The 27,379-nt window shown below is 42.1% G+C and overlaps 1 protein-coding gene across 3 annotated transcripts in view; it reads left to right on the plus strand.

The window, feature by feature from the left end:
• Window positions 1-27,379, plus strand: part of WDR59 (WD repeat domain 59) — a 67,512-nt gene that overhangs the window by 15,125 nt on the left and 25,008 nt on the right. For 2 of the 3 annotated variants that reach the window (XM_016143871.2, XM_016143878.2), the window contains exons 4-17: window positions 1,907-1,992; window positions 3,024-3,104; window positions 5,251-5,288; window positions 7,842-7,930; window positions 10,838-10,954; window positions 13,729-13,806; window positions 15,954-16,110; window positions 19,253-19,332; window positions 20,353-20,485; window positions 20,618-20,742; window positions 22,288-22,452; window positions 24,273-24,368; window positions 24,537-24,693; window positions 25,226-25,295. In XM_016143871.2, coding sequence (XP_015999357.1) covers window positions 1,907-1,992; window positions 3,024-3,104; window positions 5,251-5,288; window positions 7,842-7,930; window positions 10,838-10,954; window positions 13,729-13,806; window positions 15,954-16,110; window positions 19,253-19,332; window positions 20,353-20,485; window positions 20,618-20,742; window positions 22,288-22,452; window positions 24,273-24,368; window positions 24,537-24,693; window positions 25,226-25,295 — 1,472 coding nt within the window. The remainder of the gene's footprint in view (window positions 1-1,906; window positions 1,993-3,023; window positions 3,105-5,250; window positions 5,289-7,841; window positions 7,931-10,837; window positions 10,955-13,728; window positions 13,807-15,953; window positions 16,111-19,252; window positions 19,333-20,352; window positions 20,486-20,617; window positions 20,743-22,287; window positions 22,453-24,272; window positions 24,369-24,536; window positions 24,694-25,225; window positions 25,296-27,379) is intronic. The other variant, XM_036231348.1, reaches the window with a different exon arrangement.

Consider the following 27,379-nt stretch of genomic DNA (forward strand, 5'->3'; position numbering starts at 1 on the left):
CATATAAATGGAATCATACAATACATGACCTTTGGTGTCTGGTTTCTTTATCCATGTTGTAGCATGGATCAGCACTTTACTCCTTTTGGCTGCATAATATTCCATTATACAGATAGACTGCATTTTGTTTATCCGTTCATCCACCGATTAATGTTTGGGTTGGCTTTTGTGCATAGTGCTGATACGAATATGCGTGTACGTGTACTTTCTGAGTACTTGTTTTCAGTTCTTTGTGGTATATATCTAGCAGTAGAATTTCAGGGTCACGTGGTAAGTCCGTGTTTAACTTTTTGAGGAACCATCAAACTGTTTTCTACAGTGGCTGAACTGTTTTATAGCCCCGCAAGCAATGCACAAAGGTTCCAATTTCTCCTCATTTTCACAAAAATTAGTTATTTCCTGTTTTATTATTTAAAAAAATTTTTAAATGATAGCCATCCTAGAGTGTGTAAAGTGGTACTTCACTGTGGTTTTGATTTGCATTTCCCTAATGACTAATGGTGTTTAGCATCTTTTCACATGGCAGTTGGCCATTAATATATCTTTTTTTGGAGAAATGTCTATTCAAGTCCTCTGCCCATTTTTTAATTGGAATTGAGTTGCTTGTCTTTTTGCAGTTGAGTTATAATAGTTATTTATATACTTTTGATACTAGACCCTTATCAGATAGATGATTTGCAAATACTTTCTCTAGTTCTGTGGATTATCTTTTTACTTTCTTGATAATGTCTTTTGATACATAAAAGTTTTAATTTTTGATAAAATTCAACTTATTGATTAATTTTTCTTTTTGAGCCTTAGCTGATTGAGTCTCAGTCGCTTCATCTATATGAGACGTGCTTCATCTGTCGTGGGTGATGACACCACCTGTGTACAGTGTGGTGGGAGGGAGCAGAGGGCGGGTGTCCCTAAGGTGCCTAGTTCATAGACTGGCACTAGCAAACCCTCCGGAAATGGCGCATAGTATTGTAAGATGAGGGGACTTTTTTTTTCACTTCTATTCCCAGTGGAAGTTATTTTGAATCCCAACCTTTTCACAGGAATTTTGCCTATTTAGAATTGGAACCTGGCATTTCAGGATAAAAATCTCAGAACTCTGTATTAATCTATCTGGCTCTGAGCTATAATGAAAATCAGATATATATATATATATATAAAATCAGTTCAGAAATTATTAAATGGCCTATTAGTAATCTTCATTCACTTTTAGTTTATTTCATAAGCTCATGATAGTTAGGGAGCCTTTGCTGGTTTGTTTAAGTGAAATGTAGTTTAATCAAATCTTTTTCTTCTCATCTTTTTCTGTTGTAGTTGTGGTTTCTTCTGGCCCATTTTCTCCGCATCTTTCTGCTTAAATCTTTAAGAAATTCCATACAGGCCTATTTTAAAGAGTCTGTGTAATTTTGCCCTCGAGGACACCCCTTTGGTGGTGTTTCTGTTTTCTTTCCTGTGTCTCTGCCGTCTAAGTGTGGTAGACGGGCTCTAGGCATTCGATAATGAGAAGCTGAAAAAATCCAGTGTGACTGACGGCAGCTGGAGAGACGGGTGCGTGACCTTCAGAGCGGGGGGGAGGTTCCCCTGGTGGCTGGGGGACAAGTCCATTACCATCACTCACATGCTCAGCGCTGCATCTGTAGCTTCAGTTTAGCTGTAGCTTTTCAAGATGGGTTCATTTTGAAGATAGCAGTGCCTTTCTGTTTTGAAATTCAGAGTCCTCGTACTGAGCTGAGGTTAGCTCAGATAGTAATTGTACTTATTTCCGATGGCTTTTTATAAAAATTCAACCCATGGGATCGTTGCAGGTTGCTCTCTACATGGCGTCCCCTGCTCGGCCTCGCACAGACCGGTGGGAGAGCGTGTAGCCTGCTGTGCTGCCCGCGGCCTTCTTTGCCTTGTTTCTTTTCAGAGCAACCAACGGGTCGACCTGTATAAGTGGAAGGACGGCAGTGGGGAAGTGGGCACGACCTTGCAAGGCCACACTCGTGTCATCAGGTAGGCGCCGGCCCTCCACGGCTCCCTGGACTGTCTTGCTTCCTCACAGCCTTCTCCTCCACAGCTTGACTGGTCCCCTGGGTGGCTGTTAGGTCGTTAGCTTGCCCTGAGGCGATGGCTTTCACAGGAAAGAGCAGCTGGCGTTTGGGAACCAGCATCTGTGCAGTGTTAACCCCGATCCCAGAAACTTAGACAGGCATAGCCCGGTCCAGAGTACAGATTAGAGCTGATCTTTGCCTCAGGAGGGAGACGAAGTTATGCCAGAGGCATCCTCAGGTCACCGTCGCGGTGCCCATGAGTACAGAGACGGAAGGGAGCAGCCTTGTGCTCTTTGTCCGACAGCCGTGGGACCCAGCCTCATAGGCCGTTGTCCAGCCGCATAGTTGCCGTACACTCGTGGCCTTCCATTGGCTCCAGGAGTGTTCCTTGACCCACCCTTGCCCCGGAGCACTGTTTCTGGGTGGGGAAAGTTCGTCCTGCGAAGTAGCAGCAGGGAGCGCAGGAGCGGTGAAGCGGACCTGGGCACCGGTGACAAAGGCTGGAGCCTCAGCCTGCGCCAGCTGTTCCTTACCTGCCTTTCTAGGGAGGAGGGCACAAGTGAGGGGGCCGGAGGCCTGCCCTTGGAAGCCGTCTGGCGACGTGGCAGTTTCCCACTGCTTTAAGAGATGTGAGGTTTACTCAAGGTGCCTGTGGTCGAGTCTGATTTAGAACATAAGTTAAAAATTGCTTTATGTGTTTTTCCTTTGTTGCACGCGCGCGCGTGTGTGTGTGTGTGTGTGTGTGTGTGTGTGTGTGTAGTTGAAACCCTCCATAGCTAGTGATGACAAAGGGAAGGACCTGAAAGTTTCCTTTGGAACTCGGTTAAATTTTATTCATTCCCAAAGAGCTTTGGAGACTCTCAGGTTGAACCATATTGAGAGGCCTATTCACAGTGACTTTCTGAAGCTACTAGAGACTAAATATGCTAGTGCTTTGGAACCAGACTCTGAATTTTTTCTCTGTGTTGTCCTGTTTATTTCTTGTATTCCCAGCGACTTGGACTGGGCAGTGTTTGAGCCAGATCTCCTGGTTACCAGCTCCGTGGACACCTACATCTACATTTGGGATATCAAGTAAGAATAATTAAGACGCATAACCACTTGGTTGTGGGACGATTTGAGACCTTCATCTTAGAGATCAGGTGTCTTGGTTTGGTTTCCCCTAAATGAAGACCTTGAGAGAGGGGTACTTTGCAGATATGTTATTTAGGAGGTGAGAGAAATTCCATAGGGAGATGGAAAAGAGAGACAAGATCAGGAGGGCCACAAATAGTGGGTGCATTTTCCATCCACGTACCATTGTGAGCAGGTGGGACTTAGCCTTACTGGGGACCACTAGGTACTAGTGTAAAGCTCCCTCCTCAGAGGAGGGAGTTCCACCCCGAGAGCAGGAAGTGGGGGTGACGTCCACTGTCAGTCATTGGTGACTCCCAGGGGCCTTAATTCCTTGGCATTTCATTCTTGTCACAAAGGTTTACAAAATGGGCTTCGGGAGCCAGGTAGATCTTTTGGCAAAGGCACACAGGTCCTGGCATTTGGAAGTCAGGCTGGAGTTCACTGAAGTGGCAAGTGAGGGTGGGGGGATTTTGATGGTCAGACACACATCTGCTACTGCAGGCAGTGCTACGGACACGTCTGCTTGTCCCTTTACTTGCTCTTTGTGAGGCTTCAGTTCCCCATTTGTAAAAGGGGGCAGAGAGCCACCTGGTAGGGTCACTCTTCATGGAGTGAAGAATAAAGAGCACCCAGCCTAGGGCCTGGCATGTTTTAAGTTCTTAATAAACGTCTATTCCCCTCTCTCTGTAGAGAAAAGTTCCCTTTACTGTAACAGTTAGAGGTGACGAACTAGAGGGTATAGTCAGTAGAGTTCCCCAGATGGGACACCCTTTCCCCTCACGAGGCTCTTCTGCTCCGACATGGCAATGGCTTTGTGTGATTTTACACTGAAAGGTGGAAGACAAGCCAGGCACTGAGGTGTGACAGACCTGACAGAGCAGTGAAAGGGATTCTTAGGGAGTAGGGGCGAGTCTGCTGACTTCTGTATTCCATGCAGGTTAGCGCTTCAGAGGTGATTAGTTAAAGGCAGAGCCTGAGGAAGCAAAGGACAAAATCTGAGGAAATGGAAGAGAGAGGCTCTTAAAGAAACAGACCGTCCAGGGAGCGATGGGGCCGGGTTAGGGTGCGCCTCAATTACATGAGGCAATTGTTTTCATAACTTAAAGATTAAAAAACACAGAACTGACAATTCCTTTTCAGGTTTTTAAAATATTAAGTGAGAGCTGCAAATGTGCCTTGTCTGGCCCTCCCATAAGCCTCTCCAAGAGTGTCCCATTGTATCTAGGAATAGTTTTTTTTTTTTTAGTTGTGTTATAAAACATAAAATTGACCATCCTCACCATTTTGAAGTATACAGTCAGTAGTGTTAGTATACTCACATGGTTGTGCAACAGATTTCCAGAATGTTTTCATCTTGCAGAGCTGAAACTGTTGTACGCAGTGAACAACAAGCTCCGCCCCCCCCTCCCCCACCGCCCCGCACTGGGCCCTGGCAACCACCGTTCTACTTTCTGTCTCTGTGAGTTTCACTACTCCAGGGACCCCAAATAAGCAGGATTGTACAGTACTCATTCCTTCAGGACTGACTTATTTCACTTGGCATCAAGTCCTCGAGGTTCATCTGTGTTGTAGCATGTGGATAGGATTTCCTCCCTTTTTAAGGCCTAATGACGTTCCATTGTACGTGTATACCACGTTTTGTTTATCCATTCATCGGTCATGGACACTTGGGTTGCTTCTACCTCTTGGCCATTGTGAACACCCAGAGTAGTTTTCCACTCCACCTTTGAAATGCTGTTGGGAAGGTTCTTGCAGAGTTAGGCCTCCATGACCGTCCCCTTGTTCCATTAGGAGGAATGACACCAGGAAGGTATTCTTTTGGCTTTTTCCTTTCCTGCATCAGAGTCACCCAGGCTATGCTAAATCACGTAGTTCATTTTTATGGATATGGCTGTATGATTTGAAATTCAGACCTGGCCACAATTGAAGTGACTGACAAACTTCATCTACCTGGAAAGAGATAGCCTTCTCTTTACACTCTTTTTAAGGCCCTCCTGTTCCTACTGAACTCCAAGTACCCACTGAAAGGAAAGCGAAGGAATGCATGCAGAGGTGGATGGTGGCATCTGAATTGGGCATTTGATTTCCTACTTTTATGTTTCAGAGACACAAGGAAACCTACCATTGCACTGTCTGCCGTAGGTGAGTGGATATTCCCCTGGCTTGTCTTCATTCCATTCCTTCCATTCCTTCTCTCACACTGACCACCCCACACCCCATCTTCATCATGGCTGGGTGGAATTGTAAGTCCCACATTGCAAGGGGCTTGCTTCAGGCTGCCCTTAGAATTTAGAGTCAGGACTGTTGTTGATTGTGGTCAGGAACTTATTTCTGAATTCAAGGACAGGAACCAAATTGGTTTGTTCTATGGTAGAAACTTTCAAATGTTTATAAAAATAGAAGAAAATGAACTGCCTTCTGTTCATCGTCTAGTAGCACAGTCGTCAATGTGTGGCCAATCTTATTTCATCTTCCTCCACCCACTGTCCCCCCTCCCCGCCCCTCCACTTGGGGATTATTTTGAAACATTATTTTAAATCCTCGTTATCATCATTTCATCAAAAAATATTTTAGTAAGTATTTTTTATAAGAGAGGAATCCTTTAAAAGAAACATAATCACAGTACCATTAATCCACCTAAAAATATTAACAGTAGCTCTTTTATTATCATGAAATATTTAAGCAGTATTCAAATTTCCCCGAATCTTTCTCTCTCTCTCTCTCTCTCTCTTCTCTTGGGGTTCTTCTTCCTCTCTTTTTTGGGTTTGTTTGTTTTTCATTCCCCGCGGTTAATTTATTGAAGAAACCAGGTCGTTTGTTCCGGGAGTTTCTCTACAATCTAGATGCTGGTGAGTGTGTCGCCATGCTGTCGTTTAATATGGATGCGCTGAGTCTTTGAAACTAATTTATGATCTGTTTCCATTGCTCAGTTGGAATTGACTATTTTTTGGGATTCTGAACTGGGGCTTTCATGGAGTGTTCCTGCTACTTCTTGAAAATTGAACTCGGGTATAGAACTGGTATACCTTATTCACCGTGATGAAGCCCGATCATCAGTATTGCATTTTGGCACCTCGGCAAGGTTTCTTAGTGGTAAGAAGGCTGCCCTGGGAGAAAAGAGGCAACTGAGAGGCTTGTGGACCTTTGTAAGCTGCCCCATGTGACCTTCCCTGAGAGGCGCAGCCTTGGATGCTGCTGCTCCCCACATCTGTGGTCCTCATCTCTCCGGCAGTACCTTGTTCATGCCTTTGGGGTAGGGCGTCAGTGAGAGCACGTCTGGGTGTGCTCCAGAGTGTTCTCTGTATCTGGAATTCTTACAGGGACCTTTGTTTGACCCTGGCATCATGACCTAGTTGAGCAGGGTGAATCTTTGGGAGGCTTCCTGGTCTGTTAGACCCCATGCTCCCCCACAGGGAAAAGTGTTTTCTTGGAACTTATCAAAGAACCATCATGAGGAAATGGAGCAGGCTCTTCTTACTCATTCTCTAGCTGATGTGTTTTCTTGCCAATACAACGAAACAAAACTAATCTCTTAAGTAATACTCTCACTTCCTTCCTTCATCTTAAGGGGTCTTCACCACTTTTGCTTGGATGACTCAAGGCAAAAAAAAAAAAAAAAAAAAAAAAAAAAAAACCAGACAAACAAATATCCTCACCAAAACCAAGAAAGGATAAATCCTGGGTCTTAACTCTATTTCCTGTTAGATCCTAAGTCCTTGCTTTATCTATTACACTCTCTCGACTTCCTGGGTCAGATTGTTCTCCAAAGCCCTGGATCTACTATGGTGACCCCAGTAATCACCACCCGCCAAAAGGGAGAGGCGTCAAAGCAGAATGTCATGTGTCGTCTGAGCGGAGGACAAGAAGAGGCGAGAGGGAGAGTGGACCATTGTTTGGTTCTTAATTAACTTGATTATTTTGAAGAGACAGCTAGAATTACTGTTATGGTCCAGTTTTCCAAACGTCTCAGCCCCTTCTGACATCTTACAGTGCACCTCCTCTCTTAAGTTGCTCTTTTTTCATTGTTAACCTCTATGTATTGGCAGAGTTGGAAAGGCCCGAGTTCACACGGTGCCAGGGTATCCCTTCTGCTGACTCAGCACAGGGCCGGTGGCCATGTCTAACTGCTGATGGGGAGATGGGGGGAGGGGTGCACATAACCTTCTGAGGGCAGAATTGGACAACACTGGGGCTTATTCATCTAGCTTCAGCTGTGGGCTTTGTTCTTTCTAGACTGTTTCTCCAAAAAAAAAAAAAACCACGGGGTTGGGGGAGGAACAGGCGCTGTGCTGAGGCTCTCCTGGTTGGGAGCACAGGCATGGTCTTCGGAGATGATGAATGAACAGCCAGGTTGTGCGATGAGTCAATTACCAACCCGCAGAGCCATGCTCACCTTCTGCTCGCTAAGAAACTTCCTTTCCCCCCGACGCTGCTCTGAGATAACCTATAGGTTTTTTCCTAAGTGGAGTTATTTCCTCAATTATGTGACTCAGATCCTGTTCCTATGTGTTATTTAATTCTTTTATTTTGGGGGCTTCATTTTCTCTTTAATGATGGAGTCGGTGCAGTCATAGAGACTCGAAGGGTTCTGTGCTTATTCGACTAGAACTCATTATCCAGCTCCCCTGGATGTGCGCCCTCTGGTTCTGAAGTTGTTGAGGGCAGCAGCTTTCCTCCCCTGATTTTTCTTTGCAGCGGGTGCCTCACAGGTCAAATGGAATAAAAAAAATGCCAATTGCCTTGCCACCAGTCATGACGGGGATGTGCGCATTTGGGACAAGCGGGTGAGTAACCTCTCCTTCTCCCCAGTTGGCCTTCTTTCCCTCCGAGGGTAAGAAGAGGATGTTCTGAGTAGCAGGACTTGCCTCGAGAGTGTAGGGTGCCCTATGCAGCGTGGTAAATTGGCGTTTTAACTAAGATCATCGTACCAGATGACATTTGCTTCCCGATCAAACCCGTGTTGAAGGAAGATAGGGAAGTGAGGCATTATGATCGGTTAAGAAAATGAACTTGGCCTGACTGAAGTTAGAGTCTTGCTCTGCTGCCTCTTAAGTATGGTATCAGGTGAGCCACTAAACTTCTCCAGGCCTCTGTTCCTTTATCTTCAAAGTAAAGATGATAATAATAGTGAGTGTATCATTGACCAGGAGGTCAAACCTGGGGGACCGGACACTATCCTAGTATGGTCAGATGCCCCACATTGCAAAGTGAAAAGTAGTTCTAGGATGTATAGCATTCTGAATACCTCTGGTATAAACCTCTGAGGGAGGTTCCTCAGTACGTTCACATTCTCCCTCAGAAGCCTAGCTGTGCCGCCAGCCCCAAGAGGGCCTGCAGACCGTGTGTTCTCCCTGCAGCAGCCTGTGTAACTGACAGGCATGAAAGAGGTGCCAGGGTCCCAGGCTGCTCTGTAATGGAAAGTCTGTTCGAAATTTGGTATTTTTGCATCAGTGAAAACAATGACCCAGGGAATGGGCCTACCCCATCTCTAACTGCCAGAGGGAATGACCTAGAGAGCAGTCGTCTTTCTTCTGTAAGATCCGGGGTATAAATACTGCTTCCTGCTGTGTGAAACCTGAGGCTAGAGATCCTCAGCCTTTATGGGGAGCACCTACCTTGGGTTTTTTTCTGAAACTCGTTCAGGGGCTGTCCCAACTCAGGTGCAGACCGGAAGGCCTCAGCTGTGCTGCCGGCCGCCCTGCCCCCTTCCCCTTCTAGCCGGCTGGAAGGTCTTAACAGTTGGAGGGAGGAGAAGGAAGTGAAGCAGAGATTGGGAGTCGACTGGATTAGGTGCCGGGATCTGCTGAGGAAGAAGTGTTAGTCGAAGCTCTCCGCCTTAGGTAGCTCTTAGGTGAGAAGGCGATTTTATAAGTAGAGGTTGGACAGGTACGTCTTCCATATGTTAGTTTTTGTCTCTGTCCTTTTAGTCCAGTGTGGTAATAGCCATTCCTCCCCACCCCCACTCCTTTATTTCTTATATTGATTGGTTTTATTTCTTTGTTATTAGTATAGCATTTAAATATAGTGAATGGTTTAAATAAAGTGTTTGCTCATTTGTCTTTGCTATGGACTGTTTTCAGAGCCATAGGCAAATAAACAGTTTGGTATTTAGCCATGAACTCTGTCAATACCTGTTTTCCTTATCTTGTAGAAACGTGCTGCCAAACTCTTCCTTCCTAGTCCTCTCATTGGTCCGCTAACAACCCTGACTTCCCTCAGCAAGCCTGTTAGCTGTTTTGTTTAAAGGGGTTTAACTTTATTTTTGGCTATCCATACTTAGGACTTCTGCTCAGATGGATTGTAAAACTTGTTGGTCATGTTTTTACTACTATGGCACTTTCTAGTGTCAAACCAGCAGTGATGACAGCAAGCGTCAGAGACTTTAAAAAGTACAGTGTGAGTGATAATGTTGGATTTCATTTAAACTCGCACAGACTAATAATACTAACGTTTACTAAGCATTTGTCATGTCAGGCATTGTTCTGAGAACTTTATGTGTATTGATTCATTTCTCTTTATAACTAGCCTTTAAGTAGGTGCCGTTTTTTTATCCCCGTTCCGCAGATGAGTATGCTGTGGCGCAGTGTGTTGTGGGATTTGAATTCAGGGAAGCTGGTTGTGGAGACTGTACTCTTAACCTCAGAGACTAATGCTAATTATAGGAGCAATAGATGCTCTTTGTAGAAAGTCTGAAAGAGGAAGTAAAAATCATTCATCGTGCTATTTATTACCCAGAGACAAATGCTAACGTTTTTGGTGTTTTTTATACTTTTTTAAAAATATCGTTTATCACATTAAGCACATAGTTATGTATACTTTTTTCATTTAACATTATGACATATGCATTTTTCCCATGTTATAACCTCTAAGTATAACTTTTAATGGCTAGATCATATTGTATCAGATTGTTATACTATAATTGATTTTAAAATTTAATTACTCTCCACTTCCTATTTGTGTCATTTCTGGGGTTTTTTTTGTGTGTTCCAGATAACACTAAGATGAACATCTTCCGTGTCTAAAACTTTTTTTGAATTTGGAATATTCCTTTAAGAAAGGAACTCTTTAAATCTCTCGATAAATTTGCTAAATTTTTTCCCCAAAAAGATTGTACTACTTTATATGTACACCAGCAGTTATAGATGAACCCTCATTGAGTATTATTTACATATGTCTTCTAATTTGATAGTTAAAAAAGATCTTCTGTTAATATATGTTTCTAGGTTTTCTGAGTTTGTTTTAAACATGCTTATTAATCATATTATTTTGTGATGTGTGTTCATTCTCTTTTTGGGGTCTTGGTCACTTTAAGATTGGTGGGTTTAGCCTCAGGATTGAGATTGGACCTGTTTAGATGTCATAGCCCCTCGGGTGATTGTGAGGAAGGGGAGCAGAAGTTGCAGACCATGCTACGAAAGGGGAAAAGTATCCTTCGTTAAAGCCATGCATGGGCTGGGGCGGAAGGAAATGATGCTCACCGGCCCATATACAGAGCATGCTTGGAGAGCTAAATTAGTCTTTTTGTTGTTGTTTTGCTTGTTTTAAACAAAACAAAGTAGAGTTTCCGAACGGATAGAGGTGGTATCCGGTAGTATTCTTATATCCCCACTCAGTACCCAGCAAACTGTTATGCGGTAGACACTCAGTAAGTTCTTTCTAAATTGACAACGCTCAGTGCTGATCTTTTGCAGAAACCCAGTATAGCAGTGGAATATCTAGCAGCCCACCTTTCCAAAATCCATGGCCTGGACTGGCACCCAGACAGCGAGCACATTCTTGCTACCTCCAGTCAAGACAACTCTGTCAAGGTGGGTGGTACCCACTGGGACATTTGGGGGGAGCTGTGTTGGGAGACATCAGATTGTGCGATAGCACTTTCTTCAGAAGGAAAGCTACAGCATATTAGCACAGTGTGTGCATGTCAGGGGTGCACGTGCTTCTTGGGGAGCTGGGCAAGTAAACCTGGTTATGTAGACCAGCAGGAGCGATATCGTAGCATATATCCGATATGGCTCCTGGACTTTGTTCAGAGGGTTTTCTCCTTTCCCTTGGTGAAAGGAAGTCAGAGACAAAAGCATTGAGAAAGGAAAAGGAATTTACTTGCAAATAAGTTGCCAGGAAGTCAGATTTCAGAAAGACTGGCTCATCAAAAAATACCACAGATGTAAACTAAAGGAGGAACGCCCACAGAATTGTTCAGGTTCCCAAGTTTACGATTAGTTTGTCCTTTGTCCGGAGTGGAAACACAGCAGTTTTCTCACATGATTATATCTGCAAAATTTTGACATATTCAGACATCATTGCGAAAGTCGGGGATAGAGTTGTTTTATTAGAGATTCTCTGATTTACAGGAAATGCTCACAGTTTTATGTCTTTTGGTGACCCTGTTATTTTTGGTCTTCATCAGAGTGCAGTGTTTCTTATTGTTTTCCTTTCCGACTGGGATGTGATGTGCACCCTTGTTCAGAAGGATGCAGGGCACAGAGTCAGCTTCATGCCCCAGTTCCTCCTTGTGGTCAGGTCTCTGCCGGGAAGGACCACAGAAGTTTGCTTAGCAATTACTAATGCCTTGTTTTGTTTATATAGGCATGTACAATGTCTTTTTTTGGTATGGTTATCAAAACTAGAATCATACACTAAGGCTTAAAAAGTTAACTTCTGTCTTGAGGTTTGTGAATCCCTTAGGGTTATAATTTACTTTTATGTATCCAGAAATGTTTTGTTTTGGTTAGTTGGTTTGTTTTGGATTTGGGGGTTTTTGTCCCCATACCCTGATCAGTTTGTCTCCTAAGTTCATGAACCAGCCTTTTTCTTTGAGGTCCTTAGGTTTGTCAGTGTTCAGTGACATCTTTACTACCTGTCAGGCTGGGATTCCATAGATAATAAAGCAGGTAACAGGCCAGTTGCATGGATGAAATGCAGTCCTTGTTCCTTACTTGTTAGCTTATAAATTAAATGAAATTTTTGGCATGGTATTTTATTTATTTTACTACATTGTAGGAAGGAAGACAGATTTTATTGAATGTATACAATAATCATAAAAAATAATTTAGAGACACTTTGCATAATATTCAACCATTGTTTTTAGCAATGTATCGATAAGGATGAATATGTCATTTGCCGCTACTTAATCATTTTCTTATGTTTATCTGATGATTTATTAGCTTATAATTTATAGTAATAATTTTCATTGTATTTTTATTTTCTGAATTTTGTGGGATCAGCTGGAACAAGATATCATTGAATGAGTGTTTCACTTCAGTTTATAAATTGTTAAACTGTAAGACTATTGAATTGAGGTTAGAGCTAGATTAAGAAGAAATAAAAGGATTTTCCTTCATGGCCATTAAAAATAGAACATTAACCACAATGAAATTAGTTCAGATCATTTTTGATAATTGTTGTTTTCCTGATGTTGATTTAAGCAGTCTATTTCACAAAATTGCCTTCTTCTATACAAAGTGTCCTGAAAATCCAGACAGGATCCCTTGGGTACATCCTGACAGTTGTGTGTCTGCCCATGGGTCAAGGTCAGCCTTATTGAGAATCCTGTATCCATGAGGCTGTTTAAGAACCTGGTTCTTTCTTTCTTGACTGAGACCTTTCTGGTGTTTCCTCAGAAAACTTACTTTTTGATCTGTAGCTCGTAGCACAGACCCTTTGTTAGTGGTGAAAGAAAAGCTGAAGTCACCTGTGGATGGGAGGATGGTGTGGCTCCGGTTAATTTATTACATTAACCAACTCTATCATGAAACCGAGTGAATTCCCCTATTCGTGAATAACATGTAATCATTTCATAACATTCCACCATTGATTGCCTTAAGAGTAAAAATGTGTTACGAACAGGACTTTGTCAGATCCCTAGGGTCCTCCAGTTAATTTATCACATCAATTATATGTTATCATTGTCACCAGTTGATAAGTATATCTGTTTTTTTTTTTTTTTAAAGGATTGATTTTGTTAATTATCATGGCAAGTGCCACACCTTCCATGCTGGCAGGATGAATGAGCGTGTACATGAGTGGGTTGGTCCACAGATAGGCGTACAGCCGCCTTTTTCCTGTGTGACCTTGGGCAAGTTACACGATTTAGTCATGTAGCTTCTTCATTTGCAAAAGAGATTAATAACACCCATTATATGGTTGTCGTAAAGATTAAATGGGCTGATAATCTTAAGACTCTAAACATCTGTCTGAAACGCAATAAGTAGTCAGCACTTTTCAGCCATTGTTATTAAATTACCCTACATGGTATAAAAGTGATAACAGGGTAAAAAAAATGTCACTCTCACCTTTCCACTGCGAAAAAGATTGTTTCATCGGTAAGCCGGCAGTGGTCTGCCCTGAGGGGTGGTCCTCATGAAATCCGAAAATTCTCCTGTAATGTTTATAAATGTGAAGGGGAGGGTTTTTTGTGTGTCTCTGTCACAGGCGCGTGGCTGCGGGGGCTGACTGAAACGCACTATGGAGATGTAGCTTTAGAGGACAGAAAGCAATGATTCGCAGGCTGTGCTTATTACAATAGTTGAGTTTTTTTTAAATGCCATTTATTTCACAAAATATCCTGCTTGCTTTCTTCCAGTTCTGGGATTACCGCCAGCCTCGGAAATACCTCAATATTCTCCCTTGCCAGGTGCCTGTCTGGAAGGCCAGATACACTGTGAGTGTGACACCTGTCTGGTGGTCGGAACCTTCCATCTCCGTGTTCCAAACACAAGAGACCAAGGGCTGTTTTCCTTGCGAGGCAGTTTTCTCTTTCTGTCTTGATCTGTGGGTGGGAAAGCGATGGTCATGATGGCATAAAAGGTGTTATCCATTTTAAAATTTGCCCTTGGACCGTTGGGTAAGCATCTGTACCAGAATTGCTAACCACAGCCAGGCTGGGAAGCTAGACAGTGTGAACGCAGTCCCCGATGGCGGGGGAAGAGGGCGAGCTGGGAGCAGAGGGTTGAGAGGCTCATGGTCAGTGGATTGTGTTGGAAAGAACTCTGGCTTTAGATTCAGAAGGCCTGGGTTTTCGGCTCAATAATGCCTTTTAGTTTTTTCCCTAGCTTTATTGAGATGTCATTGACTTATAACATTGTGTAAGTTGACGGTATACAGCACGGTGATTTGATACACTTACATATTGCAAACCGATTACTACCCATAGCATTAGCTAACACCTCTGTCGCCTCACTTAATTACCATTTCTTTCTTGTGATGAAAACATTTAAGATCTAATCTTTTAGCAGCTTTTAAGTATATAATACAGTATTGTTAACTATACTCACTATGCTGTACATTAGTTCCCCAGAACTTATTTATCTTAACTGGAAGTTTGAACCCTGACTGACAGCTCCCCCACCCCTCAGCCCCTGGTAACCGCCGTCCCGCTCTCTGTTTCTGTGAGTTTAGCTTTTTTAGACTCCACATGTAAGTGATATCATACAGTATTTGTCTTTCTCTGATTTATTTCACCTAGCATAATGCCCTTAAGGTCCATCCATGTTGTGCTAAATGATGGGATTTCCTTTTTTCTCATGGCTGAATAATATTCCATTGTATATAGCAAATCTTTATCCATTTATCTGTTGATGGACACTTAGGTTATTTTCCTATTTTGGCTTTTATGAATAACGCTGTAATGATTTATTTAATATTTGTGTGCCCTTGGGCAAGCCACTTGATGTTTTCGAGCAGTGATTTTCTCTGTAGAATCTGAATAATAATTTTTACTATGCTTTCCTTTTTCATTGGGATAAAGTTCACCCTTTTAAAGTATGAATTTTAACTCAGTGGCATTTTAGTAATATGCACAATGTGCCTTCGTTTTGAAAAATTGTATATGAAAATGCTTTATAAACCATAAAATGCTACGAATATAAGGGGCAGGCTATTATCAGCCTTCCAATAAATTTTTCATTGCCACATTGATGGCTGCTGATCAGAGGTAATGTATTTCTTTTAACGTCAGTTTGAAAGAGCACGGGAATGTGTAAAGCTACTTTTATATATTAGGCTGTCACCCTGGGGCATTGTAGAGCATGGAGGATAATTTAGGTATTAAGTGGCTTTTGCATTGGGGAACACTTGACAAGAAATCAGATATTGTTCTTATGAATTGAAATACTTCTTTGGATTAATATATTTGCTTTAAAAAAATAAATGGAGACATCTCGAGGTGCTGCCAGGAGGCGAGGTGGAGATAAATGTGCTCTTAGGTAACACAGCAGTTTATTTCCTAAAGAACAGTGTCTAATTATCAATCAAACGGCCCCCTTAGCTACCCATCAGGTTGGGTGTTGGTAAGTAAAAACTGTCAGACCTCAGGCTGGAAGGTTTTCCTTTGAATGGCTGTAGCATTTGGGGCAGTGGGAAGGTTATGCCTCGTGTAGATGGTGTGCCCCTGGTGCATTTCCACGTGGCAGGAATTATGCTTGGTGCTCTGGACTTGTCACTCTGGGAAAGCACTCAGTAACTCTTAGAGCTCACGGGGAGGAGCTAGGATGTGAAACAGTATGTTCCAGTGTGTAACAGTCAGAGCCATTTGGTTATTTTAGAATATTTTAAAAGTTTTCCAAGTATTTGGCTCATCTTTATTTTTTTACTTAAGGTAGTCCTTTCTAGAAGCAAAGAAAAAGTAAAAGAAAAAAGAAAAGTAGGTGTGATAGTCAACTTATGGTATATGGAAAAATTTTCCCCAAGTGGGTTGGAACCTTCTATTGTCCAATTTATTTTAGTTAAGAAAGAATTCCAGCTTTGGTAACTGAAGACTCAGCTAAATTTCCCTGGAATAATGACCTGCTTTTCCCTTTATTGCTGTAGCCTTTCAGCAATGGATTAGTGACTGTGATGGTTCCTCAACTTCGGAGGGAGAATAGCCTTCTCCTGTGGAACGTCTTTGACTTGAACACCCCAGTCCACACCTTTGTGGGCCACGACGATGTGGTGCTGGAGTTCCAGTGGAGGAAACAGAAGGAGGGTGAGTGGGAGAGAAGGCCGCTGCCCGACCCCTTCTGAGCCCTGTTCAACGGCGACTCCGGGGTTGGCTGGGATCCAGGGAGGAGGACGCACTGGAACAAGGCTGGGCTTTAGGGACGAGAGAGTCAGGGGCACCACCACCTGTGATTGCAGATGGGTAAGGGGTGTGTGGGCTGTGGTTCTTCCTCCTCTTCTCTTACGTTCAGCGTAGTCTCTTTCCTGTGTAGAAGAGGTGTGTAAGAAATTGATGGACTCGATGCTGGATCATTTTTAGGGTGGAAAAACTCTGGGGTCACTACCCTCAGAAGCCTCCGGCAGTTGTCCCTTGCCATTCTGTTGATGAGGGAGACCCTAGGTCATCACTAGTACTGACCACCACATAGTCCCTGTTTGCTTCACAAATACATATGTTCCATCCCCTTGAAGATAGGTTTGGCCAGATGACTTGCTTCGATCATGAAATGTAAACAGAAGTGATGCAGTCTCTTCTGGTTTGATGAATTAACAGCTTAGACGCTCTTCCTGCCTCTGCCATGGCAACTGAGGAAACTGCAGATGGAGCTGTTCTGGTCAGGAGTGAGGATGAGGTGGAGGTGTGGAATGGCCAGGAAACCCTTGCTTTAAGCAGCTGAGATTTAGGGTTGTTTATTATTGCAGCTCGATCAGCCAGCCCTCACTGATGCGGGAATCAGGAAACCCTCAGCCTCAGTTTCTCCACCGACTCACCGTGCAAGTTGCAGCCTCCCTTTTCTTGAGATAGCATTGCCGTGCTCGCTAAAGGTTCTACTGAACAGGAGTGTATTTCTCGTTCTTTCCATATCATAGAAGGAAAGGCAGGCAGTGGAGTGGCGTGACTTGTCCAGAGCCCAGAAAAGGTCTCTGGTTGACCTGGGATTAGAGCAGATCTTACCCCAGCTTTTTTGTGACCCTCATAAACCTCTTCCAGGGTTGTTTTTCAGAGGACTCTTTTGATCATCTTCTTAATTTTCCCATCTTTTATTTCCATAATCTCTCCTGCTTCTAGGCACATGAGGCTGCTTGGCCTTTATCCCATCAGTTTACATGACTTTGGCTTTCAGCTTGTTCTCTTGCATTTTGCCATAGTGAACAGATGATGTAGTTTCCCCAGAGTCTTTAGCAACACATTTTCAGATATCTGTGTCATCTTTAAGCTGGTAAGGTGAATTGCATAAATTGGGACTATCTAGCCAGTAGCAAAATGTTGAGTACAAGTTATAGGTTTAAAAAATTTTTTTTTGATTGTGAAATATATCATCTATTTAGAAAATTGCACAAAATAACATACAGTTTAACAAATTATTATAAAGTGAAAATCTGTGTGCAAAGTATGGCCAAGGTCAAGAATGAGAACAGTGCTAGAATCCCAGAAGCTTCGTGATCACAATCCCCTCTCCTTCCCCGGAAATAAATACTGTCCTAATGCTTGTGCTAGTGATTTCTGTTTTTCTCTTTTTAGTTTTACTAATTGTTTATGCATTGCTCAGAATAGTTTAGGCATGCTTGTTTTTGAATCTTTTATCAATGTAGTCATCCTACGTGTATTCTTGTGTTTTAATTTTAAATTTTACTGCCGTGTCTTCATCGTCGGTTTTTATTGGAATATCTTAAGCTTTGGTTTTGTGTTTTGCTGTGATGCAGGAGCCCTCAGAGGTAGGAAGAAAATCAGAATGTCATAGCCAAGAGAAGAGGGTGCTTCAGTAGGGAAGTGGCAGTCATTGGTTTCAGGCATTACTGAAGAGAAGAGCACTTATGGGAAGCCATAAGAGAGCTGTTCCAAAAGCAGATTGCGGGTAGACGCCAGATTGGAAGGTAGCTAGCCAGAGGCAGCAAGAACTGGTTTTGTGAATGAAGTTGCTTTCAAAGGCAGGGAGGAGACTAGGTTGATGGGCAGAGGCTGCTGCCCCTTCTGTTTGAAGGCAAAGAGAATATGCAGGAAAGGAGGTGAGTATATGGGAAAGCAAAGACCATTTGAAAATGAGATGGACTAGGGCTGAAGGCACAGGTAGAGGAGTTGGGTTTAGAAAGGAATTAGGCATAACTTTTCTTCCAAGTCAAGGGCGTGACAAGAGGCCAGATGGGGAGTCAGAAAATTGTTGACATGAACATGAGTCTCATAACAGCTTCTGCCTTATTCGGTATGGAACTTATAACAGGCACTCATGACAGGCAGTAGTTCAGCACAGCTTTTGTCTTATTTGGTGTGCACAGGGATGTATTAAAACACTGATTGAAGGCAGTGACACAGGGAAGGAACTTCTGTCTCTCAGTCACTCTTATTCGCTTCGCCAGACCGTGTCCTCTGTTGATTCAGTTTCCCCATCTGTAAAACAAAGGAATTGGCTGAAATTACTTTTAAATTCTTTGTTCTCTGAAGATGGCCATGAAGGAGATTTTAGATACTATATAATTACCCAGAAATGTCCTGATCTTTCATAAAACTCTTTCATAAAGCATTCTGAACCTTTCCAGAATAATTACCCTCTGACCAAACCTAGTATGTGAAAATATAATTCAATCAGCTTGGAACATTGAATATTGATTATTCGCTTTATAAAAAGATGCATGCAACTCTTTACCAAAAAATTCTTTTCAACAGTAAAGTGTCATGATGCATTTAAAACAATTCATTTTACAAAAATCGTATTCATCCCCAGCTCCTCTGGAGCATGTAAAAGGAGAACATTTGTGGAGGTGAAAGTTTAATGTGACATTAAACCCTGGCATCACTCTTCACCTGCTAATTTGCCAGTTATTATTTCACTTCATTTAAGTTTCTGCTTAAATGTGACTTCCTCAGGGAGTCCTGTCTAAAAATAGCTCTCCTATCAGTCTCTGTCCTCTAAGCTTGTATTATTTTTTATAACACTGTCACTACTGAATATTTTATTATATATTTGTTTGTCTATTTCTACCAGTGGGGTATGAGATCTTTAAAGACAGATTATTGCATTCCGGCTATAATCTTAGTGCCTAGAACAGGACCTGGCATATAGGAGATGCTCAGTAAATTTTCGTTGAATGGATTGGTGAATGAATGAATGAATCTTACTCCATTGCAATGTGTAGCAAAATTGATGTCGAAGCCAAAAAAATTTCCAGGGTTTTTATTTGGTGATTTCTAGGGTCCAAGGACTACCAACTGGTTACGTGGTCACGGGATCAGACCTTGAGAATGTGGCGGGTGGATTCCCAGATGCAGAGGGTACGTATTCATTACTATTGTGGAGGACTGTAACTGGATGCACTAGAAATTTTTTAAAAATACAAGATTTGGTATTTATGGAAGTTAGAGGATACATGATAGAAACATTAAATACATACTTGCCGGTTGCCAAGCGGCTCGCACATGCCATGCTGAAGCTTTGAGGTCTTCAAGAGCCAGTTTCAGTTTTCAGCACTTTAGGGCTGAAAAACCTTTCAATGTCTGTTTTTCTCTTGACCTGGTATAAGAGGGTGTGGTAGCAAACTGAACAAGCGGCCGTGGGCTTCATTTCATTCTCTTCTTTCAAATGGTTTCGGAAGTCTTTCCCTGTACTCCACAATGTTCAGAGCCGTCTACATCCATCAGTGACACTTGTTCTGTGAAGCCTTTGCCAGCTTTTGCCCCATAGATGGCACGTGTCTCATATGAACCACAGTGGTCCTTGGTACGAACTGCTGATGGGCACTCGCTTCGCTCTTCGTCATCACGGGGTTCTGCATTCTCATTCGGTGGCTCCATTTCTTGAGGTTGGAACCATGTCTCACTTGTATTGATGTCCCCAGCACTCGGTACAGAGTGGATAGAAAGCGCTGGGTAAAATTTGCGGCACCGCTTAGTACTAAGTCCCTCCTGAGTATTTTGGTCAATTATTATCATCTTATTGCCTTTCGAATCTGTTTTTTCCAAAAAGTAACATTTGCTCCAAAGGCTTTGAAAGTTATGATATTTTTGGTTTGGGGTTACCTGAATAACTCCATCAAGGCTTGGAATTTAAAATAATGTTTTCTGAGGCCTTGCATAAACTATGGACAGGATGAAAAATTTCCAGAGTGGAGTAATACTCTATTCTCCTGACTATTGGGAGGGTTGGTGATGGGTAAAACCTATTTGGATTGTATCAGTTTTTGGCCAACATCTCTCTCCTTTGTGATTCCTATTTTTTAAATTAGAATTCTAACCAAACATGATGATCATTTCCACTGACTTCTCTAGACCTAGATCTTCTAACCTTCGTTGCAGCTTTGTGCAAATGACATATTAGACGGCGTTGATGAGTTCATCGAGAGTATTTCTCTTCTGCCGGAACCAGAGAAAATTCTTCACACTCAAGACACAGATCACCAGCACAGCTTAAGCCATGGGGAGGAAGAAGGTAATCGATCAAACTGGTGTTTTAGGTGAGGTGCCCCTCTACGCTTTTCAGAGTTGTAGAAACTACCCCACAACTGCTCTCTGACTCAGTTTCAAAATGTTTGCCAACAACTGAACATCCGTCTCCTACTAGTCTTAAAGGAAGACCCCCCGAGCAGTCTCCTGGAAGAGAAGAAGTCGGATCAGCCGGGACTGCCTCAGACTCTGCAGCAGGAGTTCTCTCTGATCAATGTGCAGATCCGGAACGTCAACGTGGAGGTACTCGGGGTTAATGAACCGTCTTTCATGCTTGTGGATGGCAGTTGGTGCAAGAGGGGACGATTTCACCTATGATTTTGGTTAGCAAATATCTTTGCCGCCCTAACAAGTAAGTCTCTCTGCTTGCTTTTTCATTTCCTAGATTTTCTAAAGAAATCAATACTTTACAAATCCAGATTTTTTTTTCTTACCATATTACTTTCTCATAAGATGAACTAAGGGTTAAACCAATGCTCATGTGTCTTAAATCTTAGATGCTCCAACACCTTGTTTTACTGTATATAAAGATACTTGGGTCCTCGAAGGCTTAGTGATTTGGCAAGTTAACTGGTGAGGTTAATGGCAGAGCTGAATTTGGAAGCTAAACCTCCAGACTCCAGGGCTTTGCTGTGGGATCTTCCCCTAAAGCTGGTCATGTCCTTGGTGATTTAGATTCAGTGTAATAAGATGACCAAGTCTCCTTGTTCACTTCACACATGGAGAGATTTACTGTTTTCCTTTGGGAAGATATAGAAATTCTTCGCTTCAGAGAATTGAGTCTCTCTCTATAAAAGAGTTTAAAAACTTGATTAATTTTTCTTTTGCCCAGATGCAGTGAATGGGAGGCATGGATATATGCACTTACACAGTTAGCTCATTTAGCCTTTAAAATGGCACTGTAGTAAGTGCTTTTATCCACACTTTATGGATAAGGAAACATAGACACTAAGAGGTGAAGTGATATCTGAGGTCAGTAGCCTTTTGGGGGAAAAGATAACAGTTGAATCCTAGTCTCCAGATTCCCTGCGTGTGCTTCTTTCCATGGTACTCCAGGGGTCTTCTCTAGTTGGCAGCACAAGAAACCAAAAGAGATAAAAGATCTTTGATTAATTGGTTATATCAACTCAGGTTCTACTCCTTTGTCCCCATTGAAAACTGTGGATACCAGTGATCTAGTTTAAGAAGGAGATCTTGATTCCGTTCCTGGGAGTGCTTTCTAAAAATTGTTAAGATATAATTGACCTACCATAATTTACTTTTATAAAGCATGTAATTTAGTGGTTATTAGTATATTCACAAAGTTGTGCCTACATCACCCCATCAGCACTGTCTACTTCCAGAATCTTTTCATCATCCCAAGAGAAACCCTATATCCAGCAGCATCACTGCCCGTTTCCCTCTCTTCCCAGCCTCTGGAAACCACTAATCTGCTTTGTGTCTCTGAATTTTCCTAGGAGAACTTGTTAACTTGTCAGGTCTTTAACTTTTTTCCTGCTTTATTTTTTCATGTCAAAATAAATAAAACAAGTTTCAGTCTATCGCACGGTTTTTGGATGAAGCTTTTTTTTTTTTTAAGTCAGAAGACTTTGAACTTATTAAATCAGTGCAACAATTAAAAATCTGTTTTAAATGAGTTGTCCAAATCTTCCTAATCATTTATCTTTGGAGATTTGCCCTTCATCTTTGGAAATTCCAGGAACTGAGAGCGTGCAGTCAGTGGTCCACATGCATGTAAGGGTTCTCTGTGGTTTGTCTCCAGAGCAGCTGACAGTTTGTCCTTTGCAGATGGATGCCGCGGATCGGAGCTGCACCGTGTCCGTGCACTGTAGCAACCATCGCGTCAAGATGCTGGTGAAGTTCCCTGCGCAGTACCCGAACAACGCCGCCCCTTCCTTCCAGTTTATCAACCCCACCACCATCACATCCACGATGAAAGCTAAGCTGCTGAAGGTGGGGATCATCCACACGTTCTCCTTGACGTTTTGAGAGGAGAGCTCTGCTCACGCACTTGAGTGTCTGAGCTGCGCAGTAAAATTGAATGAAAACTCTATGATAAGATTTGGAAATCACTGTCTTTACACAACGCACTGTTAACACTTGCCGTTCATTTTGTGTAGAAGACATGAGAGCAGTGGTTCTAGACCTTTTTCATTCGTGGACCCCCTTCGAAAGTCTAATGAAAACTAGGGACCCTTTCCAGAAAAACTTGTACGATGTTGCATATAATTTCAGAAATATTGCTTATAAATAATATGCAATTCTATAATTGCATATGATCTGCTCACAGATCTCTTTAAAGCTATGTATTAATCCCAGGTTAAGAACCCCACAATATAATTTCATTTATCTGGAAACAATAGGCAAGACATATTCTGAAGCTAAAAGGTACTTTTAGAAAAACAAGTATGTAAGGTTATTTTAAAAATCCATTGCACAGAAAGAGACAACGTGTTTGTGGAGTGAGGCTGGCCGGCTGCGCAGGTGAGCGTGGGAAAGGATGGCGGTGCCTGTGGCAGGCGGTGCGTCCTGGCACTTGGTCTTCGCCCCTGCAGGTTCAGAAACTTGATTTGTCAGTTCATGTAGAACTAATCAGCCAGAATCCCCATGAAAAAGCCCCATGAGCCGCATATGACATGCTTTTTCCAGTGTAAGCAGTGTCACGTGGGAAGTCATGGCAATGTCTCGATGAAACCAAGTCAACCTGAGTGCTGTTCACCTTTGCCTAGTTTCATACTTGATTTGTCTTGGAGTATGGTCTGTAACCAAGACATTTTTCAAGTGTCATGAGGCTCTCTGAAATGCTAATTACTTAGATTTTGTGGTATTTGGAATTTGAATATTTAATTGTCTTATTTGACCATACAAAAAAGATATAAAAATTGTAGGACAAGAAAATATCTTTAAAGGTCCAATTCATTGCTGTCCAATAGAAATATAATGCAGGCCACTTGAATTTTTAAATTTCTAGTAGCCACACTAAAAAAATATTAATTTCAACAGCATTTTTTTAAATCTAGTACATCCAAAGTATTATATCAAGATGTGATCGATGTGAAAATTGAAGTTATTGAGATAGTTTATATTCTTTTAGTTTTGTACTAAGCCTTCAACATTCAGTATGAATTTTACACTTACAACACATCTTGGTTCAGACCAGCGCACCTCACCTGCTCAGTATCTGCATGTGGGCAGTGGCTTCCGCGTTAGACAGCACGGACCCGGTTTATGTGCTTGATCTTCGGTATGTGTGTGTCAGTTTATATCTACAACATGTACCTTAAAATGTTGGGATTTACATTTTTAAAGAACCAAAGAAAGAATACATTATAATTTTCACTAAAGTGAAATCTGTTGCCCGTGGCTTGTTTTGTGAGCAATTTCCAGTTCGGCCCAGTGGGTGGTTACTTCTGAGGTACTGAGATTTCTCCTGGGGCGGGGGTGGGGGGGGTGGGGGTGGGGGGGGGGTGGTAGGGTAAGCAGTGAGGAAAGGAGTAGAATTCCCTGTAAACAAAGAATAGTTGTTCCATTCCCAGAAACGTGCCCTCTCAAACCCAGCGTGTGTGCCCGCCCTGGCTAAGGAAAAGGTGTCCTAAAGTGGGCTCAGGATTGAACCGTCTCTGAGCCCCTAGAGGAGGTGGGACGTGGGATGTCCTGTTAGAAGTCTCAGGCCCAGCCGTGCTCCAGTCTCTCTGCATCTTCACCCATTTCTCAATAAGCCGATCAGGAGGAAGAATGTCGCCATTCTCAACTGTATTCTGTGCCTTTTCCAGATCCTGAAAGACACTTCCCTGCAGAAAGTGAAACGCAACCAGAGCTGCCTGGAGCCCTGCCTGCGCCAGCTGGTCTCCTGCCTCGAGTCTTTCGTGGTGCGATTCTTGTCCTAACCTATGCTTTGATTTTTTTTTTTTTTTCCTTTTTCATTTCTTCCTCCCTAAACTCCTGGGCACCTTGATTTTGTTATGATGTGTCTTTATTTTGTAGTTGAGCTGTAAGTCAGGTTGTGGTTTTCAGTCTGTTTGGTTTTTAAATTTCAGAACCAAGAAGACAGCGCATCCAGCAACCCCTTTGCACTCCAAAATTCTGTTACACCGCCCTTACCCACGTTTGCCCGGGTAACCACTGCCTACGGGTCATACCAGGATGCCAATATTCCTTTTCCTAGGACCTCGGGGGCCAGGTTCTGTGGAGCAGGTTGGTCTCTTTTTGGGTCTCTGATTCTAGATTTTGAGAGAGATCAGCTAAGAGTGTCACAAAGCCTATATGAAAATCTCCATCAGACAGTTTGCCTTTTTTATTTTTTGAGAACCGAGAAGAATTTATGCAATAGTGTATGGTATGAAGCCGAAATGGTGTCTGTGGACATAATTCTAAGAATGTTCACTGGAATAACAGTCTTGATGAGTATGATTTTGAGTTACTCAGGGCCCCCATTTCTCAACAGAGGCAGGTACCCTAGCTGGTAGGTACCCTAGCTGGGAACTATAAAGTACCTGTGAAGACTTTTTCTAAACCATGTATATCCAGTATCTTCTGGATCCTAGAGATTCTGATGTTTGTCCTTGTTAAGTGTGGCCGAAATCATGAGCCTTTGCACCTCATGAAAATGTGTTGTATCCTTCAGGTATATTGAGATAGACAAAAGATTGACAGTGCTGCCTTAGGATTGATTTTCCACGTCCAGCTCATTGACCTTGATGTGCACATATGATGTCTCCTTTGTCAGGGTATCTGGTGTATTTCACAAGGCCTATGACGATGCATCGAGCGGTGTCTCCAACAGAACCTACACCAAGGTGAGTCTGGGAGATTCAGGCGTAAGCTGCATTCATGGGCCAGAAGTGGGCAGACGTCTGGGAATGACCACTGAAAACTCAATCCAGACTCTGGACAATTGGTTTTAGTCCTTCAATAAACATCCACTTAAAGATTTATTCGAAAAAGATCAGGTTAATTAAATTTTAACTCGGCGAGATTTCTACTGTCAAGTTACTACCAACCCACTAGAAGGAGTAGCTTGATACAATCTGTTGTCAAAACAAGACAAATTCCTTTTTACTGTGTTCTTCCCCTATTGCTGAAGTGTTATTTGAACATTAAATAAAACTAGGTAAATAATAAGAGATCATCTATCATCCCATAACACTATATGCCACTTCTAACATTATTACAATATGTTTAAATTTTTAAAATGAACATAAGTGGTATGTTGAAAAACGTCAAACACTAAGGAAGTTCTAAATTAAAATATGAAAGTGCTTCCTTTCCATGTCTCGTGAAGAGCCACTGTTTACATTTAATCTTTTCCGTGTTTTCCATTTAATCTTCATTATTTTTCTGGGTTTTTTTGTTTGTTTTTCAAGAGGCTGTCTAGTGTAGCGAATGGGAATGTGGTCTTCAGAGCCAGACTGCTGGGTCCAGATCTCAGCCCTGCTGTCGTCTGGCCTTAGGACTGTGCTTTAGTTTCCTCAACAGTGACTCGGGGATGCTAAGAAGCTCTACCTCTTTGAGCTGCCATGAAGATTAAATGAGTTTGTCCCTGAAAAGGATTTATAACGCTGCCCGGCACTATGTTTCCTCTTACTGCCACTGTTTTTTATTAAGTTTTTATTAATAGTTCTATCGAGATTTAATTCCCATAGTATACAGTTGACTCATTTAAAGCATGTAAATTCAATGGCTTTTCGTATATTCACAGATATGTGCAATTATCAATACAGTCAATTCTAGAACACCATCATTGCCCCAAAGAGAAACCTTATATTGCTTAGCCGTCACCCCTCTCCCCCAAGTTCCCTATTCCTTTAGCCCTGGGAAAACACTAAGCTACTTTCTGTCTGTATTTGCCTATTCTGTACACTTCATATAAATAGAATCATATAATGTGTGGTCCTTTGTGACTGGCTTTTTTCACTTGGTATAATGTTTTTAGGCTCATACATATTGTAGCATGTATTGGCACTTTATTTTTTATTTCCAAATACTGTTCCATCCCTCTCTCTCTCTCTCTCTCTCTCTCTCTCACACACACACACACACACACACACACACACACACACACCATTTTATTTATTCATCAGTCAGTCAGTGGACATTCGAGTTATTTCCACTTTTTGACTATTATGAATCATGCTGCTATGAACATTTGTGTACAGGTTTTTTTGTGTGGACATATATTTTCATTTTTCTTGGGTCTATACCTAGGAGTGGAATTGCTCAATCATACTGTAAAATTTTTTTCTTAATAAACTATCTTTTATAGCAATTTTAGGTTCATAACAAAATTGAGCGGGTAGTATAGAGTTCTCATATTCCCCAGCGCCAACATACATAAACCTCTCCCAAATTATTGTTTTGTTCTGTTCTGTTTTGTTTTGTTTTTAATTTAACCATTAGTTATGTACCACACACTTCTGGTTCTTCAGTATAGTGACTAAGATAACTTGGAAATCCTCCTGCTACAAACACCGTATATATTGTTGTAATAGAATTTGTATACTTATGAACAAATAGCTGAGCACACAGGAAGGAAAGAGATTGAATCAAGTATGTGAGCAGGCACTACTGCTGTCCTGGGGGTTTGCCAGTCTCTGCAGTAACCCAGGCAGATGAGACCTTGGCCCCACAAGAATTGGAGTTAAGTGCCAGAGACCTGATATTACACCAGGTCCCTTATTTGAAAAGGTTGGAATAGAAAACAATCACCTGTTCTCAAAGGGAAATAACAATATATTTGGACTTTGAATCAGAGGGAAAAATGTTCCTATAGAATAACAGTATTTTTTGAGGTATAATTTATAACACACAAATGTAAAAATGTATATCTTGATGATCAGCGCCCAGATTAAGATACAGAGAGCCTCGCCCTCACCCCAAAAGT

The sequence above is a fragment of the Rousettus aegyptiacus genome, unplaced genomic scaffold (genome assembly GCF_014176215.1).
Source record: "Rousettus aegyptiacus isolate mRouAeg1 unplaced genomic scaffold, mRouAeg1.p scaffold_m13_p_14, whole genome shotgun sequence".
Classification (NCBI taxonomy): domain Eukaryota; kingdom Metazoa; phylum Chordata; class Mammalia; order Chiroptera; family Pteropodidae; genus Rousettus; species Rousettus aegyptiacus.